The 22,486-nt window shown below is 41.5% G+C and overlaps 1 protein-coding gene across 1 annotated transcript; it reads left to right on the top strand.

Moving 5' to 3' along the window:
• Positions 1-6,607: 6,607 nt before the first annotated feature.
• LOC144222376 (glutathione S-transferase A2) lies at positions 6,608-19,048 on the top strand. Its single transcript, XM_077752870.1, has 7 exons — positions 6,608-6,656; positions 12,147-12,251; positions 12,635-12,686; positions 13,930-14,062; positions 15,972-16,113; positions 17,663-17,794; positions 18,660-19,048. The coding sequence occupies exons 2-7, from the start codon at positions 12,165-12,167 to the stop codon at positions 18,783-18,785; spliced, it is 672 nt and encodes a 223-aa protein (XP_077608996.1). The 5' UTR covers positions 6,608-6,656; positions 12,147-12,164; the 3' UTR covers positions 18,786-19,048.
• Positions 19,049-22,486: the final 3,438 nt, after the last annotated feature.

Raw genomic sequence — 22,486 nt, 5'->3', positions numbered from 1 at the left:
AACCTAAAAACAAAATGCTATTCTGGTCAAATGTTAGCAGGTCATGTTAGTTTCTTTTCTTTTCTTTTTTTTTTTTTTAAGTTTTTTTTTTTATTTATTTCTAGGAGAGAGAGAGAGAGACAGTGTGAGCAGGGGAGGGTCAGAGAGAGAGGGAGTCACAGACTGAAACAGGCTCCAGGCTCTGAGCTGGCGGTCAGCACAGAGCCCGACGCGGGGCCCGAACCCACGAACCGCGAGATCATGACCTAAACGAAAGTCGGACGCTCAACCGACTAAGCCACCCAGGCGCCCCTTTTCTTTTCTTTTTTTTAATCTCTAGTCATTTCCACAAACGTTTTTTTCATCCAAAAAGAGTGTAATCCATAAAACATTTCACTCTGCTGCTTCTTCTCTCTTTCCAAAAGATGAAAGTCGGTAAGTTCTGGCAAGTGCCAATGGTCGAACTCAATGGAATGAACATGGTACAGACCAGAGCTTTTCTCAACTGCATTGCCACCAAATATGACCTCCGAGGGAAAGACATTAAAGAGAGAGCCCTGTTTGGTGCTTTTTCTATTTTTTTTGGCAACGATTAAGAGGATCAATCTAGTTCCTTTACTGAGTGAACAACACTGTGCTCACAGGGTTCATGGCCAACAGCAGTAGAGGCCTTGGTGGTATAACTGAGGTCCAGCACAGCAGGGACCTATGAGGGTGAGGAAATAGTACACTTGGCATGGGCTCAAGTGAGTGTGGTTATATAAGGGGGTTCAGTCTACAGATATAGCAGACTGACAGAGGTTTTCCAAAATTGATGAACTTGAACCCAGGAGGATGGTGGCAACATGACTCATGTCCTCAGGACTTACGAGTTGGATATAGCCAACAACTGGAGACAAGACACAAGTGTCTGAGTGTCTCAGGAATAAGGCTCGAGAAAGGAAGGATCCAAAGGAGGATCCTTTGGATTCTCAAGTTTCAGAAATGACCAATTAAGAAATTACAAGTTCCAGACATTACAGAAATTATAATGACCAGGAACCTAACTTATCAACATGAACTGGCCATTTGGCAAAGGTTAGCAAAGGCTGGTCCTCAAGGTGCCAGGGTTCCCTTGAACATTTTGATACAGGACTGAAGCAGCCAGATTTAGTCAATACACTAATGGCTGGACCATCTCCTCTCTGTTGTGATGGGACCACACGATTGAAATTTAAATCTTGAAAGGACTCTCAGCAATCACACAAAAATTACACATAGTTATCAAATATCAGCAACTCCACTCTACATATGCACCCAGGAGAATTTTAAAACATACCCACACAAGAACTTGTTCACAAACATTTATAGCAGCATTGTTCTTAGTAGTCAGAAAGGTGAAACAAATAAAATGTCTATCAACGGATGAGTGGATGAGCAAAAGGTGGTGTATGCATACGATGGAATATTATTTAGCCACGAAGAAATATAAAGTACTGATGCATGCTACAACATGGATGAGCTTTGAAAACATACTATATGAGGGGCGCCTGGGTGGCTTAGTTGGTTAAGTGGCCTAGTTCGGCTCAGGTCATGATCTTGCAGTTCATGAGCTTGAGCCCCACATCAGGTTCTGTGCTGACAGCTCAGAGCTTGGAACCTGCTTCAGATTCTGTGTCTCCCTCTCTCTGCCCCTCCCCTGCTCATGCTTTGTCTCTCAAAAATAAACAAACGTTAAAAAAAAAATGTAAAAACCTACTATATGAAAGAAACCAGACACAAAAGGCCACGTATTGTATGATTCCAACTGTATTAAATGTCCAGACGTTCAAATCGATAGAAGCAGAAAGTAGTTGACTGGTAGCCCGGGGCTGGAGGGATGAGGTTAATGGCGGGTGGCTGTCAAGGGCATAGAATTGTTTTTGGGGTGATAAAAATGTCTGGAATTAGAATGTGGTGATGGTTTCATAATGTACTAAAAACTACAAAAATACATTGTAAAGGGTGACAAGTATGCTACGTGAATATATTTCAGCAGAACTGGTATTTTTATAAGTAAAATAGAAAAGCCAGTTTGAAACAAAAGAAAAAGAGATCCCTTATAATATGCACTGTATGAAACTCTATTAAGAATTTTACCATTTCACGGGATATTTTAGGTGAAGAGCTGAGAAATGCAAACAAGGCCAGAGGTGGGCAACTGTGTATGGACAGAGTGTGGAACCATGTGCTGTGGGAAATAATTGGAAAACCTGCTGATGTTGGGCACCTAGACATTGACAGCCCAGAGCCTGCTTGGGATTCTCTCTCTCTGCCCCTGCCCCTACTCATGCATGTTCTCTCTCTCTCTAAGTAAATAAATAAATTTTTTAAAAAATGAAAATACTCTCTCTCCTGACCTTTGTGGTGCTGAGAATTTGGGGGCACATTCACATGACAAAGACCTGAACAGTCATCCCATCTGAGCACATCTGTACTTTGAAATCAAAGAGCCTTATGATAAGTTAAATGAAAAATGCATATTACTGTATAGCATTTGAAGTGGCCTTATATTCTTTGCATAATAATGATCCATTTTTCTATATGTGTACATAGTCTGAAAGGGTATTTGCCAAAATTGCTTTAAGTTGGTGAGGTTGTCACTTGCATATTGGAGCTCTTCCACCTGGTAAGCTCCTTCCCACCTGGCCACACTTCACTCCTCCCCTCAGTGCCTCCCACTGAGGCCTGAAAGCTCTAATAAACCTGAAGGCCTTGGTGCCTCCTCTGCTACCCTGAGAACTGCTGGGGGGCAGGCATGGCTCTGTTGTAACCCCAGTGCTCTTTCACAAATTGTGATAATGCCGCCCAGGGCCCAGGTATACCTTCGTGGCCCAAGGGTCAGAGTCTGGGCTTTGGGAATTCGTCACAACCCCCAGACTGACACCTGTGTTCATTCACCCGTGTCTCAAAATATATTTATTCATCTCATTCAAATGCTATGTGTGGACCTTGCCTGGATTCTGATACAAAGGAACCAACTGTGCAGAAAACTTAATGAGACATTGGGGAAATTAGAATGCTGAAACTTTAATAAAATTAAGGAATTAAAAAAATCAATGCGGTAGGAGAAGAGTATGATTCTGCTTAGCAAGACTGTTTACATTTAATTAAAAAAAATTTTTTTTAATGTTTGTTTATTTTTAAAAGAGAGAGACAGAGTGTGAATGAGGGAGGGCCAGAGAGAGAGGGAGAGAGAATCTGAAACAGGCTTCAAGCTCTGTCAGCACAGAGCCTGAAGCAGGACTCAATCATGGACGGTGAGATCATGACCTGAGCTGGATTTGGAGGCTTAACTGACTGAGCCATCCAGGTGTCCCAAAACTGTTTATATTTTAGAGATAACATACTAAATGTTTGATAGATGAAGTGATGCATTGTCTAGGATTTGCTTCACAATAGTTCCAATGTACTGGGGGCAGTAGGTGGGAATACTCAGTGGTTTCTTATGGTTGCGCTATCAAAGTAGTACAAACCGATGGCTTACAACAACAGTAAGCACACTTTGAGAGGCCAGAAGTCTAGAGTCAAGATGGCAGCTGGGGGCTGCACTTCCTCCAGAGGCTCTAGTGAGGAATCCTTCCCTGCCTCTTCCACCTTCTGGTAGCTTTTTGCATTCCTTGCTTTTCTTGACTCATGGCCACATCGTCTCCATCTCTGCCGCCATCTTCACACCACCTCACCTTCTGTGTGTCTGTATTTTTTCTTATGTTATAAGGACATGTGTTCCTGGATTTAGGATCCACCTAGATCATCCATGATGGTCTCATCTCAAGTTCCTTAACTTTTTAATGAAATCTGCAAAGACCTCTTCTCCAAATAAGATCACATTCACAGGTTCTCAGGATTTGGACACGGACCTATCTTCTTGGGAGACCTGTATACCACCCATTACAGAGTGTTAATGAAAAAAGGCTGTTTGTTGGCAATTGCTGAAGCAGGGGATGAGTAAGTACATAGAGATTTATTATGCTATTCTTTCTACTTTTGAATTTGCTAGAAATTTCCCATTTAATTATTTTAAAACACTGTATTATTTATTGAGCTCTATGTGCCAATATGTGCCAGATGTTATGCCAGGCAACAGGAGCTTGACTGAAAACAAGGTGAAGGCCCTTTTCCAAGAGTTCAAAGTCCATGGAGGAAACTGATATTAAACATACAGTGTCAAAATACTGTAAGAAAGGTCATAATTGGGGAAATACAGTAGCTCCAAGAGTATTCCAAACTGAACAAATAGCCAGTGTAAAGGCCCAGAGGGTAGAAGGGCTGACTGGAGTGTGACAGTGAGAAAAAAGCATATGAACTGGATTTCTAGATTTAGCAGACAAAATTCAGGATGCGAGTTAAATGTGAATTTCAGGTAAATAATAACTTTTTATTGTTAGGTATACTCCAAACAACATTTAGGGCATGCTTCTACTGAACAATTATTTATTTTTTGAAAGCTTTTATTTTTGTAATTAAAATCATTTTAAATTCTAGTATCATTAACCTACAGTGCTATATTAGTTTCAGGTGTACAATGTAGTGATTCAACGATTTATACATTGCTCTGTGCTCACCACACTATGCATGCACTTAATGCCAGTATAACTGACACTCACCTCCCCTCTGATCACCATCCATTTGTTCTCTATAGTTGAGTCTGTTTTTTTGTTTTTTTTCTCTTTTTAGTATTGTTTTGTTTCATTTCTTATATTCCACATATGAGTGAAATCATATATTTGTCTTTCTCTGACTGACTTATTTCACATAGCATTATACCCTCTAGATCCATCTCTGTTGTTGCAAATGACAAGATTTAATTTTTTTATGATTAATATTTTACTGTATATATATATATATAAACCACATCTTTGCTTTATTGTTTTATTTTATTTTAAAGAGACAGAGACAGAGAGAGGGTGAGTGGGGAAGAGGGGCAGAGGGAGAAAAGAGACAGACTCTTAAGCAGGCTCCATGCTCAGTGTGAAGCCTGATGCAGGGCTTGATCCCACAGCCCTGGGATCATGACCTGAGCCCAAATCAAGAGTTGGATGCTTGACTAAGCCAGCAGTGCCAACTAAGCCAGCAGGTACCCCACACCACATCTTCTTTATCCATTTATCTATCCATGTACACGGGTTGCTACCATATCTTGGTTATTCTGAGTAAGGCTGCAATTAACATTTGAGTATATATATATATATATATATATATATACACACACACACACACACACACAATTAATGAAAAGATTAATGCAATATATATAAATGCAATTAATTTATATATATTGCATTAATCTTTTCATGTTCCTTGGGTAAATACCCAGCAGTAAAATTACTGGATCATACCGTAATTGTAATTTTAATTTTTGAGGAACTTGTATAGTGTTTTCCACAGGGGCAGCATTATTTTACATTCCCTTTTTTTGCATGTTCCTTGTGCAACAGTGCACAAGGGTTCCTTTCTCTCCACATTCTCACCATCACTTGTTGTTTCTTGTGTTTTTGAATTTAGTGATTCTCACAGGAGTGAGGTGGTATCTCATTGTAGGTTTGATTTGCATTTCCCTGATGATGAGTGATATTGAGCAGGTTTTCATGTGTCTCTTGGCCATCTGGATGTTTTCTTTGGAGAAATGTCTGTTCATATCTTCTGCCCATTTTTAAATTGTATCATTTGTTTTCCGGGTGTTGAATTGTATAAGTTCTTTATGTATTTGGATATTAACCCCTCAGCAGGTATATCGTTTGCAAATATCTTCTCCCATTCAGGAAGTTGCCTTTTTGTTTTGTTGATTGTTTCCATTCTGTGCAAAGCTTTTTACTTTGATTCAGTCCCAATAGTTTATTTTTGCTTTTGTGTCCCTTGCCTTATGAGACATATCTAGAAAAATGTTACTAAGGCTGATGTCAGACAAATTACTGCCTGTACTCTCTTCTAGGATTTTTATGGTTCAGGTCTCACATTTAGCTCTTTAATCGATTGTGAGTTCATTTTTCTGTAATGGTGTAAGAAAGTAGTCCAGTTCATTCTTTTGCATGTCACTGTCCAGTTTTCCCAGCACCATTTATGAAGAAACTCTTTTTCCCTGGTGCATATTCTTGCTTCCTTTTTTGAAGATTAATTGACCATATAATCATGAGTTTGTTTCTGGGCTCTGTATTCTATTCCATTGATCTATATGTCTTATTTTTGTGCCAGTACCAAAACAAATAATGTATCATGTGTCTGAAATTCACATTCAATTGTGTGCCTGTATTTCATTTAAAACCCAGTATGAAAAGTATTCCCGAGATCTGCTAGCCTCGTGGTAGAGGCTTTTCATCTGTCTTGGTCCTGATATGCAATTCATGAAAATCTCACTGTAAATTTCTTCCCAAAGCCATATCTCACTGACTGGCAGAGAATCCAATCATTTTGAACTTGTTTAATCTTTTAATTGCCAATCTTGAAAGGGAACATATTAAATAGTTGTTTCATAAGAGGATGACTTGTCATTTCCTGCATATCTAGCATGGGAGCCACGGCCCTGAACCTTGTGGGAGTGACTTTTCTCCCCACTGAACTCTATCCACCCCAGAGAGGAGGAGTTATTGTCAAAGAGCTTAAAAACGCATGAGGGGTTGGCACGCAGCTGCTGAGGCTAGTGGGGGACAGACTTCAGGAGGGTAAGTACCGCTTTTCTAAGTCTTTGGACATTGCCTTCCATCCTTATCTCTAGGTCACCAGAAAACTCGTTAAAAACGTGTCCTTAGCACAAGGAGAAGTCTGTTTTATACTCACATTGTGCTTCTTGGTGTGTTTGGGAGACAGTTCAAAAGGTTTTTTTTTTTTTTTAATGTTTATTTATTTATTTTTTTTTAAATGTCTTATTTATTTCTAGGAGAGAGAGAGAGAGAGACAGCATGAGCAGGGGAGAGTCAGAGAGAGAGGGAGACACAGACTCTGAAATAGGCTCCAGGCTCTGAGCTGGCAGTCAGCACAGAGCCCGACGCGGGGCTCGAACCCACGAACCGCGAGATCATGACCTGGGAGAAAGTCGGACGCTTAACCGACTAAGCCACCCGGGCGCCCCTTTAATGTTTATTTTTGGAAGAGGGATAGAACACAAGCAAGGGAGGGGCAGAGAGAGAGGGAGATGCAGAATCTGAAACAGGCTCCAGGCTCTGAGCTGTCGGCACAGAGCCCGACACGGCACTCGAACCCACAAACTATGAGATCATGACCTGAGCCACAGTCAGATCCTTAACAGCCTAGGCCACCCAGGCGCCCCAAGCGTTGTTTATTCACTTGCTGTTGGGTACATCTTTCCAGAAATGTAAAAATGAAGAGATTAGAAACCTAGGACTTAAGAATTAGGTAGAAAAACCTGAATGATACGAGGGGAAAAAAAATGATACTATTTCAGCAACCTGAAAATACAACCTGGCAGGAGAGAGTGCAGGTGTTTTGCCAGACTTACTTTCTCTGTGGAAGTATAGTGGCCCCTCTTACATGTCATTTGCCTTCTGTGGTTTCAGGTACCTGTGGTAACTGCAGTCGGAAAATGTTAAATGGAAAATTCCAGAAAGAAAAATATTCATGAGTTATAAACTGCCCATCATTTTATTATGCCATATCACTAGAATTGTTCTATTTTACTATTAGTCATTGTTGTTAATCTGCTGTGCCTAATTTATGAATGAAATTTCATCATATGTACATATTTATAGGGCAAGAACATAGGGTTTGGTAGTCTCCTCAGTTTCAGGCATCTTGGAACATGGCCCGTGCAGACACAGAGAACCACTGTAGTCAACACGCAGCAGTTGTGAATTGTGATGCTGTGATACGATGTAGGCTGTGAAAAATCAAAAATTAAGACTTCATATAAGAGAAAAAATTAATCTGAGTGTCAGCAAAACTAGATTCTAAGTCAGTCTCTGCTCCGATTAGCTGGCTGACAAGTCCCCTTCTCTTTCTGGGCCACACATGGCAAGCCTAGAGAAGGGCTGGAGCAGGGTTTTGCAACTTGGCCTTCTTGACACTGGGCTGGCTTATTCCTGTTGCGGGGAGCCATCCTGCTAATTGTCCTTTTGTTGTCATTGTTGCTCAGTTAAAAGTATTTATTGTAGAAATGTACATTTAATTAGTTTTAAAGAATGTACTTGACAATAGTGTTAACATGCATAATTCCTCAAACTTGTGAACTTCACACCTTTAAAATGTCTACGATGATAGTTTATTTACAAGTTTTGCAAGAAGTGGTCACTTCGGCAATACCGTTGACACAGTTAAGATTCTCACGGTTTCTTTCTGTTTCACTCAGTGCTTCTAGAAAGAGCACAGTGTGGAGTTGAGGCTCCACTCTAGTGCCAGTGACAGGCAGCCTGTGGAGCAGAGTAAGTGCCAATGGATAACGGGAGAATTACTGCGTTTTCTCAAAATGGCAATGCGTCCTATTCTGGAAAGACTACATAGGTACAGTAGCTAACTACAATCAACCATAAGATATTTCCAACCAGGGGCGCCTGGGTGGCTTAGTCGGTTAAGAGTCTGACTTTCGCTTAGGTCATGATCTCGCGGTTCGTGGGTTCGAGCCCCGCGTCGGGCTCTGTGCTGACTGCCAGCTCAGAGCCTGGAGTCTGTTTCAGTCTGTGACTCCCTCTCTCTGACCCTCCCCTGCTCACGCTGTCTCTCTCTCTCTCTCTCTCTCCTAGAAATAAATAAAAACATTAAAAAAAAAAGATATTTCCAACCAAGTATCCAATAAATATGTCTGTTAGGATAACACAGTTGATGAAAAATAGGCAGATAAAATGCAGAATGACTTGTAGTAGATAAAAAGCATTCAGAGGCACATGGTCTCATGCCATATCAAAGGCATCTCTGATCTCTACCCAGCTGAAAATGCAACCTTCTCCTTTCTGGTTTTGATGCCCAACAATGTCTCCAGACATTATCAGATGTCTTCCAGGGTGTGGAGAAGCAAAATCACCCCCACGTAAGAATCACTGGATTACATGACTTATCAAACTCCCAAACTCAAGAAAACTTGATGGGAAAAGTAGGTAGTCAGCAGAGCACACAATTCATTTCTAAAAGGCACAGAAATTCACCCAGCTAGAACGCATGAGCCATTACAACCAGAAGGTAAGAAGAGTTCACAGTGTGCTGTCCAAGGTGTTAACATTGGTGGGGAAAGACAGGTTTGGATTGGCGAGACTACAGGTTCCGGGACATCACTTTAACAGTCCAGAAGCTGTCCAGGCATAACAGAATCCACGGGAAGAAATATAGCATGTATGGCAGAAGATATTGAAATGGTGTTGAGGAAAAGCACTTTGCAAGATGCTCAAGAGAGCACAGGTGACAAGGATGAGGTGTGATCCTAATTTGCAGAGCAGGAAGACAGACAAATGGTGGTCAAAGAGGCAATGGGCATGAACCTGTCATGCTGCCCTGGGAGGCAGGAGCCTTGGCTTTCAGCCTGGCAGCCTTCACCTTGCTCTGAACTGCTTGGCTTAGAGAATCATGATTGGGGGTTGGGACCAATTAAACTGGAGTCACCACTGGGCCTTTTGCGTGCTGCCAGTTGTCTCTAAACCCTTCAGGACAGAGACCAAATCAGGTGCCTGTCTTATTCCTGTGGAGCCATCATTTCTTAGTACACAAAACTGATCAATGATGTTAGTTGAGAAAGTTTGAAGGAAATTTTTTGAAAGCAGGATATACGTTACATGTCACCAGAAACAAAGTGTTGAAGAAGAAGCAGTGAAAGGTCTGTTCCCAGGTAAGGAACAGGATGTTGGGACAGAAGTAATCATTTTCAACAAGAGTTGAGAGTGAGGCCCAGTGCGAGTGCTGTGAGTAGCTGCAGAGAGAAGCAGCGGCAGGAATCCATGCAAAGGAGGCTGGGGCAGGAGAGACTCCAACACACTCGGATCAGGGAGCCAGTGGCATGGGGGATGGGCCAGACATGGAAGACACAAGGGGTGCACATGGCAGGGGCAGAACCAGAATCTGCTGATGTCTTGATCAGGCAAAACTCTCTGATAACCTTTGCCCCAGTCTTGATCAGGTCTCTGGAAACTTCCTCTTCAGAAGGTCAACAAAGTTGCTTATCAGGGGGAGCCCTTTGATAAAATATTACATGAGGTAAATATCATTTCCTTTAGTAACCTGATCCTTACACCATGGATAAGGCAGTGTGAGGTTTTGAATCACAGCTCTGTGACCTGTAGTTCAAAACACACATAGTATGAGTGCTATTCTTTTCCTTCTGCTGAGTCATAGCACCTCTATTCCCTGTGGTAAGAAAGTACAAGAAACAAAATCTCCAATTACAAGGCAGATGACTTGTGTAAGTACATTTCCAAATGGTTCTTTACTTTCTAAAGATTTGACTGTTGAGTCCCAAATGAAAAATATGGACATTAAAAACATTTTGATATCTAAAATTCAAGTCACACACATGTTTTCAGAGATGTAGTCACTGGGTAAGAGAGGTATATTTTTGTCCCAAACTCCACAACAAAATTTTGCAAGAGAATCTTAACATTTTGTAAACAGAGCTTGGGATTTGCATAGAAAAGGTAACTGTTCCTCCTTAAGACCTGACTTTGGGACTCCACCTTTTAATGAGTCCTGTGTGTTTCCATTCACACCTCTGATAGCACATCCATTGTTTGAGCCATAGAGTTTCATTGTCTGGTTCCCTGCTTGGTTCACTTCCTATGCAGACTGAGATGGACTAAGGGTTTTCAAATTCCATTGACCAGACACAAAGTATCTCCTACATTATACTGATTAAATGAGTGTGCATTCATGCACAGCCCCATATATGCAAACATCATTGAAGATAAGACCTCATGAAACAAAGTTTGTGTTTTTACATGTAATGCACTCTGACATTTTCTATTTTCCCCTACTTCATTTTAAAAATTGATAGATTTCACAATCTGTTGAAGGATTCTCATGCATTGTTTTAAAAACACCAGGGTAGAAAATAAAGACTTTGTCTTTGAGTAATAGTAGATTTGAGTCCTAACTTCACCACTTACTTTGGGCAAGTTACTCAAGAAACCTCAGTAACCCTCAACTTTAAAAGGACACTAATAACAGAATACATCTCAGGTGATTTTTGTAGGATTAATGGAAGATAAATGGGCAAAAATGCCCATTATATAATAGACATTGAAGAAATGTTAGTTCTGTTCCATTGACTGTAATGTTACTACAGTCACATCCCCTTTTCCAGATTATACAGTTTACTAAGTAGAGGCAGAATGTAGAATTTAAAAGGAAGAAAGAAAGAAAGAAAGAAGAAAGAAAGAAAGAAAGAAAGAAAGAAAGAAAGAAAGAAAGAAAGAAAGAAAAAGAAAGAAAGAGAAAAGAAAGAAAGAAAAGAAAGAAAGAAAGACAGTTGAAGGAAACTAGCATCCTGTGATCCTGTGTCTACGGAAAGAACTGGGGTCTTTTGAGCTAGAGTTAAGCAAGTGTCAGCCCTAATTTTGTTTTAAACAAAAACAGCATAACAGTCAAGGAGTGGAAGCCTGACTTGTTCCTCATCCCCCTCTTGTCAGAGAAGTCCTCTGGTTTCAGTGCCCCTCACAGGCTCCCTCCCAATGCCAGCACCTGTGTGGATTCCAAGCCTGCCCTCTTTTTAGTCCTAGGTGTGGATTTCCATGTCCATCACTCACTAGAGAATCACTATGGACAAGCCTTTTCACCTCTGAGCCTTGGTTTCATTAACTGAAAAGTGGGTCTGATAACAAGTAGTTCACGGGGCCATTATGAGGACTGAAGATATAATGTATCCAATGGGACTGGTATTGGGTCAGGATCATTAGCAGATTTTCAACAAATACCAATTCTCTAATCGTTCCCCCTCCCCCTAACACCCACACCTGCATCCTTACCACACACACTCACCTATTAGCCTGCAACACAGTGGAGATACAAGCATGGTTTGGGACAATTTCCCAGGACTGGCTAATGATGGGATGAGAATTCGGTCTTGAAAGACACTCTAGTGTCTCTTCTAATTCTTCCACGAAGAAGGCAGGTAATCCTTCAGCATTGTTAGTACTATTTGAGCCACATCAAAAAGTACATTTTTGCTTCTGTGACAGTGTTCATTTGTTCATTCATTTATTTGTTCTTTCATTCATGTTTAGAGAAATCCAGAGACTATCATGGCGGGGAAGCCCAAGCTTCACTACTTTAATGGACGTGGAAGAATGGAGTCCATCCGGTGGCTCCTGGCTTCAGCTGGAGTAGAGGTGAGATCTGAGTTTTGTTATCCTAAGTTGGACCTAACATTGACTCTATCAGAATATGTTTCTCACATAAGCTAGGAGATTCTTTTATTTTTCTAAATGACCTGTCAAGAGTTTTACGTTAAAAAAAATTGTTAGCTATTAAGAGGTGGACAGATTTCACCTAATATATTATTAAATTTCTTCCCATCAAAGAATTTAAGCAAACTCAGAAGCTTAGCATAATGTGTAGGCCTTATTTGGATTTTGATTCAAGAAAACTACAAAATATAATTTTTGACATTTGTGCAATAATTAGAAACATGAACCTTTATCAAATATGAGATGAATTTAAAGAAGCATCCTTGATGTTTTAGGAATGCTAATTCACTGTTTCTGCTTTCCAGTTTGAAGAGAAATTTATAGAAACTCCAGAAGACTTGGATAAGTTAAAAAATGGTAAGACCAGGTATTTAATTGCTCAGATTAGGGGGTCAGTTAGATGTCATAAGTTGAGGTTTGAACACCTATGTGTGAGTGTGGTGGGAGCTGGGGGTGGTGGAATGGAAGAGAAGTGACTCCAAGTTGAGGGGCAGGGCTCCTTGGGGAGATCCTCCACCTCATTCAAGGCTAGGGGAGGCTTGAACTCTGAGTATTTGCTGAAGGAACTATCCCCCGTGTCCTGTGAATGCTCTCCCTTTGCATTCTCCAGCTTTTCTGCACCCTGAGTGAGCTGGGTCAGTTCAGGATCCCACAGAGCCTGCCCATGCAAGGACTCTCGAACATACGCAGTAGAGTGAAAGGAGTAGAAAATAGTCCAGCAGTTGCGTGTGTCTTTTCTCTGATGGGTTATTGCAAGCTAATATCCTAGCAATATCATAGACTCAGAGAATGATACGGAGTTTAGTTGGATTAGTTGAAAGTCCAGGTAACAGTATGAAGATGGAGATGAAGAACAAAGTTCAAGCACTACTCACATCAGCAGGGTCAGGAAACCAGGGCTTGTTCCGCACACACTGTCCAGTGGTAGAACTGGAAGAGCAAGCAAAACACCCTACATAGAAATCTCCCTTTGCGTTTGCCTTAATGGCATGAACCCTGGAGACTTACTTTGGATGTTTCATTTGAAATGAATGCAGTGTTGGCCCTTTTGTAGCCTCTCTCAACATTTCCTAAAACATCCATAGAAGCAAATCAACTGCAAAAAATACAGGAACCTACCACGTATCTGGATGGGAAATTAAAAGATAAATGAGGGTCATCTGGGTGGCTCAGTTAGTCAACGTCTGACTTTGGCTTGAGTCATGATCTCATGGTTCATGAGTTTGAGCCCCACGTCAGGAACAGCTCTGTACTGACAGCTTGGGACCTGGAGCCTGCTTCAGATTCTGTGTCTCCCTCTCTCTACCCCTCCCCCACTTGTGCTCATCTCTCTTTATCTCTCTCTCTCTCTCAAAAAAAAAAAACATTAAAAATTTTTCAAAAAAAGATAAATGAAATAATAGGTGAAAAGTAAAGTGCAGACTGAGAACAAAGAGGATTATAGGATGCAAAAACCAAAATACAGATTTGGTGAAATGTTACCAGGCAATAATTTTTGTTTCCTTTTATATCTTCGGTCATGGCAACAAGTGTTTTTCATGTTAAAAGAGTATGATCCATAAAATATGTCACTCTGCTTCTTCTTGTCTTTTTTCAAAAGATGGACATTTGTTGTTCCAGCAAGTGCCAATGGTTGAAATTGATGGAATGAAGATGGTCCAGACCAGAGCCATTCTCAACTACATTGCCACCAAATACAACCTCTATGGGAAAGACATAAAGGAGAGAGCTCTGTACAGTATTTCTTTTATTCTTCCATGAGCAATTAATGTAAAAATTTGGGTTCTTCCTTGGTGGGCAGGACTGTGTCGGGGAGATTGTGGCCAGCAGCAGCACAGGATCTGGTGGTATAGACTGAGGTCCAACACCGCAGAGAGCTATGAGGATGAGGACTTCCCTTTGGAGTGGATTCACCAAAGGGGATTACAGAAAAGGAAGCGGTCCACATATAGAGCACATATGGTGACAGTATTTTGCTAATGCTGATGAACTATAAAGCCAGAAAGATGGTGGAGTCATCACTCTAGACACTCAGGCCTTTAGGAGCTGATATCGTCCAACAGCTAGAGACAAAGGACAATGTGTCTGAGTGTTCAGCAGATAAGACTGGGGAATAGAAGGATCCAAAGGCACTGAGTCTGAAGTTTCAGAAATTATGAGAATGATGACCAAGAACTTCACTTATTGGCCTATTAAATGGACTGGCCACTTGACAAGGGTTAGCAGAGCGTGGTCCCCAAGATGCCAGGGTTATCACGAATAATTTGATACAGGATTGAAGTAGCCAGATTTAGTCAATATAACCATATCTGTGGATTCTTCCCTCTGTGGTGATGGGACCACATGATTGAAATTTAAATCTTAGAAGCAACTGTTTTGAGTTGCTCAAAAGTTAACCATAGAGTTGCCAAATTCCAGCAACTCCAACAAACAAGACTAGTGGAAATACATCCATGCTAGAACTTGTACACAGATGTTTATAGCAGTGGTGTTCTTAATGTGGAAACTACACAAATGTGCATCAACTGATGAGTGGTTGGTTAGTCTACTCATCAATGGAATATTGTTTGGCCGTGAAAAGGAATGAAGTACCGATGCATGGTACCACATGGATAAGCCTTGCAAACATCACATTATGTGAAAGAAACCAGACACAAAGGTGCATAGTGTATGAATCCATTTGTATGAAATATCCAGAACATTCAAATATATAGAAACAGAAAGTAGTTTAGTGGCTTCTAGGGGCTAGAGGAGGAAAGAAATTGGAATGGGTATCAAATCATACAGCATTTCTTTTGGAATTATGAAAATATTCTGTAGTTAGAGTGTGGTGATGGTACAGAATTCTGTGTCTTTACTAAAAATCACTAACTTATACACTTTTGAAGTGTACACCTATGGTATTGAATTGTGTGCTAATAAAGATTTGTTTAAAAAAACTCTTACGGGAAGCCCAGCTTGGAACAACTGAACCAATTCTTCTGGAATATGTACTGTTTGGAATGTAAAAAGTATTTCACCATTTCGGGGGATATTTTAGGTGAAGGGTTGAGAAATGCAAACAAGGCCAGAGTTGGGCGATTGTATGTGTAAAAAGTGTGGAGCCATGAGTTGTGGGAAATAATTGGAAAAAATGCTGATGTTGGGCACATAAACAGGCCTGGGTGCTGTAACAGAACAAGGGAGGAAGGGGACATGATGGAGATGATTGTTCCAGGGACTCTCTGGAGTCCAGGGACTCTCTCTGGAGATCACTTAGGGGGCAGATCTTAGCCACATGGAGTCACACTCCATTTGTGCACAGAACAAGCCACCACAGAGGTGACAGACCCTAGGCATGTTCCTGGTAGATACTTGCAGGATTCCACTGATTTCTCTGTGACTCTATACAGGTCACCAATGCTCTCTGTCCCTCTATTTGATCATGTGTATAATGATAGTTTTAGACACAACTACCTTGGTGGCTTGTTCTAGGATGAAATGTTCAAATAAAGAAAAACTGAGAGCTGAATGAATGGTATATAAAATGCATTAAATAGAGCGGAATTACTTTGCCACCTCTTGATGTCCCATTCTTGTACATTTTTCAACTCTAAAATCAAGGCAGAAGGCATTTGACAATTTGGTCATTTTGTCTTTCAGGATAGATATGTACACAGAAGGTGTGGCAGATTTGAATGAAATGATCCTCCTTTTGCCTCTGTGTCCACCTGATCAGAAAGAGGCCAAGATTGCCCAGGTCAAAGAGAAAATAACAGCTCGTTATCTCCCTGCATTTGAAAAAGTAAGTGGACAGTTGAGCATTTTGGGCACTACACATAGAAGAAAAGATAGACAGTGGCTAGCATTCCTTGAGCCTTGACCTTTACTTCCAGTGGGCCTTCCTGAATACTAATGCTGCACCCTGACTCTCAGGGCATTTTATAAGAATGGACTGTGAGGAAGCATTGCACCAGTGATACCCAAGTTTTAATTTTCCAGCAAGATGTCATTTACCAGGAGCCAATCTAGAATTCTTAATTTGGCAGACTTCCATGGTCATAGTTAGAGCCTGGGCTGTTGAAGGCTCTGAGAGCCACACTGGAGATAGGAGTAGGTCTTACAGACAGAGCACCATGCAGGGGCTTTGATCCAAGAGGAACACAATGAGAGCAATGCATCAGAAGATACTGTGGCAACATATGTAGGGAGACATGAGACCAGCTGCCCTTTAGGAGAATGTGGTAGTGTCTTAGGGGAAGGATGAGATGTATCTAGTCAGAGATGAGGACAATGGGATGGAGAGATGTTAAGGAAAAAATAATTGACACACTTGAAGGCATGGCTCTCAAACTTGAGGACACCCATGCAAACTAAGGAAATAAGATNTGGAGAGATGTTAAGGAAAAAATAATTGACACACTTGAAGGCATGGCTCTCAAACTTTAGAGGACACCCATGCAAACTAAGGAAATAAGACTCCATCACTGTAGATAGTACTTATCTTAGTTAATGTTTCTCCTTGGACATAAGAGAAGAATGTTTCAAGTTCTAAACTACCTGAAACCATGCTAAATAAAAATTATGGGCCCCCCAAAAAATGATTGTAGGAGATACAGGGGGCCTTACATATAAATGGAGGTGTTAGCATGGACACACCCATCTTAATGAGGCAGTAGATCGTTCTGTTAATCACAGAAAAAAATGTAATTCATGGCTTGTGTGTTGGCCCTATTCAAGGTGGGAAGAATTAATAGGAAGCAGAAAACACTCTCTCTCGTGACCTTTTTGGTGTTGAGAGTTTGGGGCACATTCACATAACAAAGACCTGAACTGTCATCCCATTTGAGCACATCTACATTCTGAAATCAAAGAGCCCTATGATAAGTTAAATGAAAAATGTAGATTGCCATATAGCATTCGAAGTGCTCTTATATTCTTTGCATAGTAATTATCCATATTTCTATGTGTACATAGTCTGAAAGGGTATTTGCTAAATTACCTTAAGCTGGTGGTGCTGTGGGTTTTCTCTTCATGTTATCGTTTGCATATTATTGGAATGTCTTAATAAATTTCATGAATTTTCCCAACATTTTATTAGGAAAAGTTGTATACATCAGAAGAGTTGAAAAGGATACACAGGAGCACAGGTTATAGGGAAACGGAAGCTGGGGCTTCAGCTGAGGAGCAGGGAAAGAACAGGAGAGATCTACTGTCACACTGAGTCAGGGCTCAGTGAAGAGGGTCTGAAGCCAACACCCTATCAGTGAGGGGGCAGAGGTGGGGAGGTTGGACTGGAGGGAGCTGGGAGGGGCAGAGGATCCCAGCCTGATGTGATTCCTTAACTCTGCCAGGTGTTAAAGAGCCACGGACAAGACTACCTTGTTGGCAACAGGCTCAGCAGGGCTGACATTCACCTAGTTGAAGTTCTCTACTATGTGGAAGAGCTTGACCCCAGCCTTCTGGCCAGCTTCCCTCTGCTGAAGGTAATCTCTCTCATAGGCTTCAGGAGGGAAGGCTTGCATCTCCCCTACTCAGAATCTAACATTTTCATTTGGGTCCCAATGTTGTCCAGGACTTGGCTGTCCCCCCACCTCCAGCATTACCTTCTAGGTGCTTCTTGAGCACACAGAGAATCTTGTCATGCCAAGAACATCTGAGATGGATGCTTCCCCAAGGAGAACACATTGTCTTTACCATGAGAAGGACCCAAGGCTCAGCATCAATCTCCCCATCCCCATTGCATTATGGCATTTGTCCTTGTGTTCTCTGGGATTTCCCTTATCCACCTATGTCTTTCTCTTTCCTTCCTGTGTCTGTCTGAGCAGGTCTCCTGCCTTCTGATTTCTTCTCTCTGCACCTGCTCCTGAGGGCAGATATGTTTCTCTGGGCAGAGTCTCCCTCTCTCTGTCCCTCTCCAGTGGTATGACTGGTTTTGACCAGTCTCATGGTTCATCTTCCTACATTTTCTGTTTCACGTCTAGTGCGATTTCCCTACAATTTCATTGTCTGTTTGGAGACTTGATGTGTGTGTGTTCTGACAGACACAGTCCTCTTCCCTGTATTGCACAAGACTGGTGAAGCTAGAGGAATTATGTGAGGGGGAGAACAGGGAAGACCTGAAATGAATAGAGCCTAAAACAAAGATGTCTTTGGGGAAAATGGTATCGAGCTGTCTTTTCTTCCTCCCATCTGCATGTCTCACTGGGTGTCTATTTCCCAACCTTACATTGGTGCAGATGGAGGGGACTCAGTTGGTCTTTGTCTAGGAGGGTCTTTGATTCCTGGGCTGGTGCTAACGATGGGGTTGGTCTTTGGCTCCATCTGAGGCTGTGCCCTTGTGCTTTGCAGGCCCTGAAAACCAGAGTCAGCAATCTCCCTACCGTGAAGAAGTTTCTGCAGCCTGGCAGCCAGAGGAAGCCTCCCATCACTGAGAAAAGTTTAGAAGAAGCAAAGAAGATTTTCAGGATTCCGTGAAGCAGGCGTGGATGCCCAGCACTTGCATCTGGGATTTCTGACAGTGAAGTGCATTCCCTGATGTAGATCCTGATGATTGTGAGGCTAGTAAAGTTTTCAAAAGTATGTGCTAATTTTATCTACACTGAAGATTTGCAAAGCAATTTATTTTGTTTTTACCAAATATCAAATCATGATCACCTCCTAGGATGTCTCTTGGGCTTAAAAATAAAGGGAGAAAAAATTTAATGGATTATTTGATCTATTAAAAAATTGTCATAACAGCTATCATATACCTTGTCAAAAAGAGTGAAGTAGAAATTTTCATGTGACTTAATTTTAGTAACACAAAAAATGGTCTTGGTCTTTTTTTCTTTTTATTTGCTATATTTCTGAGTGCATCCTAAAAGATTCCTCCTCCCTTCACCTCTTCCTTCCTTCCTGCTTTCTTTCCTTCTTTCCTTCTTTCCTTCCTTCTTTCTTTCTTTCTTTCTTTCTTTCTTTCTTTCTTTCTTTCTTTCTTTTCTCTCTCTCTCTTTTTGTACAGAACCATTTTCCTTCAGGTAATGAATCTTTTCTCCTGTTCAATTATGGAGCTTTTATTTACTTTATGTTTAATATAGAATATCCTATGTTCCAAGAGCTGGGTTATTAATGATAACCAAACCAGATATAGTCTTTGCCCTATGGGAAGTTACTATAGTGATAGAAACAACAAAAAAAAATAGGTAATTCTAATCCCGAATCATGCATACCTTGTATATCATGTTCCTAGGGCTGTTGTAACAAATGACCACAAATTTAGTGGTTAAAACCATAAAATGTATTCCCTCACAGTTCTGAGCTTCTTTGTGTGAAATGAAGGTATGGGCAGACCATGCTCTCTCTGAAGGCTTAGGGAAGGATCCTTCCATGCCTCTTCTTAGCTTCTTGTGGCTGCTGGCAGTCTTTGACATTTCTTGGCTTGTAGATGCATAACTCCAGCCTCTGCCTCTGCTGTCACATGGCATACACGTGTGTGTGTGTCTATCCAGATTTCCCTCTTCTTATAAGAACACCAGTAATCAAATCTGGGCTCACCCTAATCCAGTATCACCTCATCTTAACTTGACTGCAAATGCAAAGACCCTATTTCCAGACAAAGTCACAATCACAGGTACCCAGGGTTACGACATCAACCTATCCTTTCTGTGGGACACAATTTAATCTATAACCTCATGCTGGGGCACAAGATCATGCTGAGCATGAACCTAACCGGGACACCTTTGCCTGAACCTGTGAGTCCTTCATGATCTATCATGAAGGGCAGTCACAGCTGATGTGAGATCCATCTGAGGAGCCAAGGTGCAGCAGGTAAAGTCGGGGGAGCTTCCATTGGGCAGTAGGGATGGAATCCAGGCAGGAGGTCAGCGGGATCAATAGCTGTGAGAGAGAGAGACTGAGTGTGTTGCATTGGAGGAAAGATAAGTCATTAGGTCTGAGTGTAGCATTACAGCACAAGGTGGGGAGGGGCAGTGATGAGGTGAGATCAGGGAGCGAGGCCCAGAATCTAAGGACTTTGAAGGCCATGGCAAGAAATTTGGATTTTGTTCTGAGGAAAATAGGGAGCCACTGAAGTCCAGTCATAGGCCCTGCTCTATGAGCCTGATGTACATATAATAAAATCACAGCTTTTCAATATCCATTTTAAGTCACTCAAGCACACATCTTAGAATGGCAGGAACATTCATTCCCGAAAGCAGTCTCTGTTGCAATGGTACATCCAGCAACCTAGGAGCTCCCTCCATTCAAGGAGTCCAGTAGACCTGAGACTCACCAAAACTCCCAGAATCCCTCTGCGGCAGTACCTGTTCTCGGCTGCCTTTCCTGCCACATGGAGTTCCTGTTTTTCCAGATTGCCTGGTCTGAGAAGGTTGGGTCAAAACTGGCCACCATTCATCCACCTGGGCAGCAGCATCCTCTTTCTCTATAGCTTCAGAGGGAAGGAAGTAGAGGTTTCCCTCCCTGCTATCACTCAAGCCTTGGATCCTAAACTGTACATGGAGATATATAGTCCTTTACCCATCCCCCTGGCATGGTGCTGTGCAGGAGAGGCTAGGAAAGAGTGATGTCTAGCCTCAGTTCTCTACTGAGCCTGAAACTTGGGCTCCCCTAAGAAATGCGGCATCTCTGGGGCTGAGCCCAGGGTCCTAGCTCTGACTGGCTATTTTCATAGTGTGAACTTCCCCACAGTTGCATAGGATGGGACAGACATATACACAGGACACATGCCTTGTGTCCTTTATGCCTATGCAGTGTTAGGTCAGTTCAGCCCAAGCAAGATGTGCCAAGCTGTCTTCCTAAGAGGCTCCCAGTTCCCTTTGCATGCACATGCTCTCTGACCAGCCCTGGGCTCCTCAAGGTGTTTATGAGGACTTTGTTATCCATCCTCCCCACAATATATTCTTATACTTTTACTCTAGAACAGAGGTTCTCAACCTCATCACATCTAGCATTTCCAAGTTTCTAACATATTTTATAATCCTTTTTTATTATCTTGAGGTGAACTCCATAACGTTTACCTCATTATGGCTGGTGCACTGAGTAAGAGTAAGATAGCATCTCACCTCAAAAAGGGTGGCTGAAGAGAGGTTAGTGAAATGCCTACTTACAAACCTGGGGTAGCATTAAGATACCTCAAAGGGTGGTGATACACTTGGGGCTAGCCACAAAGGCAGGCCTCTACCTCTTGTCCTCTCGATGGGACAAGGGCAGAAAGCAGTACAGGGACAGAGTCATCTACAGGAAAGGGTCACCCTGACAGAGCAGATGGCCTTTACAGAGGAAGGCACTCACTGGCAACCCAAACTACCCAGGACACAGAGACAATTAGCAAATATCACAAATGACTGGAAATTATCACCGTGATTTCTGACTGGTTTGTACTATTGCTTTACCCATATTTTTGCCATACATAGTTTAGTTAGACAATAAAAAGAAATATTGTTTTTTAAAAAATGTTTATTTATCTATTTTGAGAGAAAGAGAGCATGAGTGGGGGAGCAGCTGAGAGAAAGAGGGAGAGAGAGAATCCCAAGCGGGCTCCATGCTGTCAGTGCAAAGGCTGACACAGAGCTCAGTTTCACAAACTGTGAGATCATGACCTGAGTCGAAATCAAGAGTCAGATGCTTAACTGAGCCACCCTAGAAATAAATATTGTTATTTTTCAGTATATATATTCTGCCTTACATATTAATTCATATTTACTATACAGATGGCAAGTATTTTGAATATCACTCCTGGGTAATCTGTGACATAAAAGAATAAAGATGTTTGTTACAAAATAATTTACATTTGGTATTTGACCCTTTATACCACCACCATCTTCATGGAGAGATTTTATAGATATAATTGAAATTAAAATAGATATTAATTTTTCTGTACTGGGGGAATTGGATCAAGACTTGAGGTATTTATATATGGTAACTTGCCAATTCTCCAAAATCTTTTTGAAGGACAAATATGTATTAGAAACGTTTTAGATAGTTGCAAATGACATATCAGATAAAGGGTTAATATCCAGAATCTATAAGGAACTCCCCAAACTCCACACCTGAAAAACAAACAACCCAGTGAAGAAATGGGCAGAAGATATGAACAGACACTTCTCCAAAGAGGACATCCAGATGGCCAACAGACACATGAAACGATGCTCAGCATCCCTCCTCATCAGGGAAATACA

The sequence above is a fragment of the Crocuta crocuta genome, unplaced genomic scaffold, assembly GCF_008692635.1.
Source record: "Crocuta crocuta isolate KB4526 unplaced genomic scaffold, BGI_CrCroc_1.0 scaffold291, whole genome shotgun sequence".
NCBI lineage: Eukaryota > Metazoa > Chordata > Mammalia > Carnivora > Hyaenidae > Crocuta > Crocuta crocuta.
Note: the sequence above shows the minus strand (reverse complement) of the source record. Positions and strands in the feature narration are given on the sequence as shown.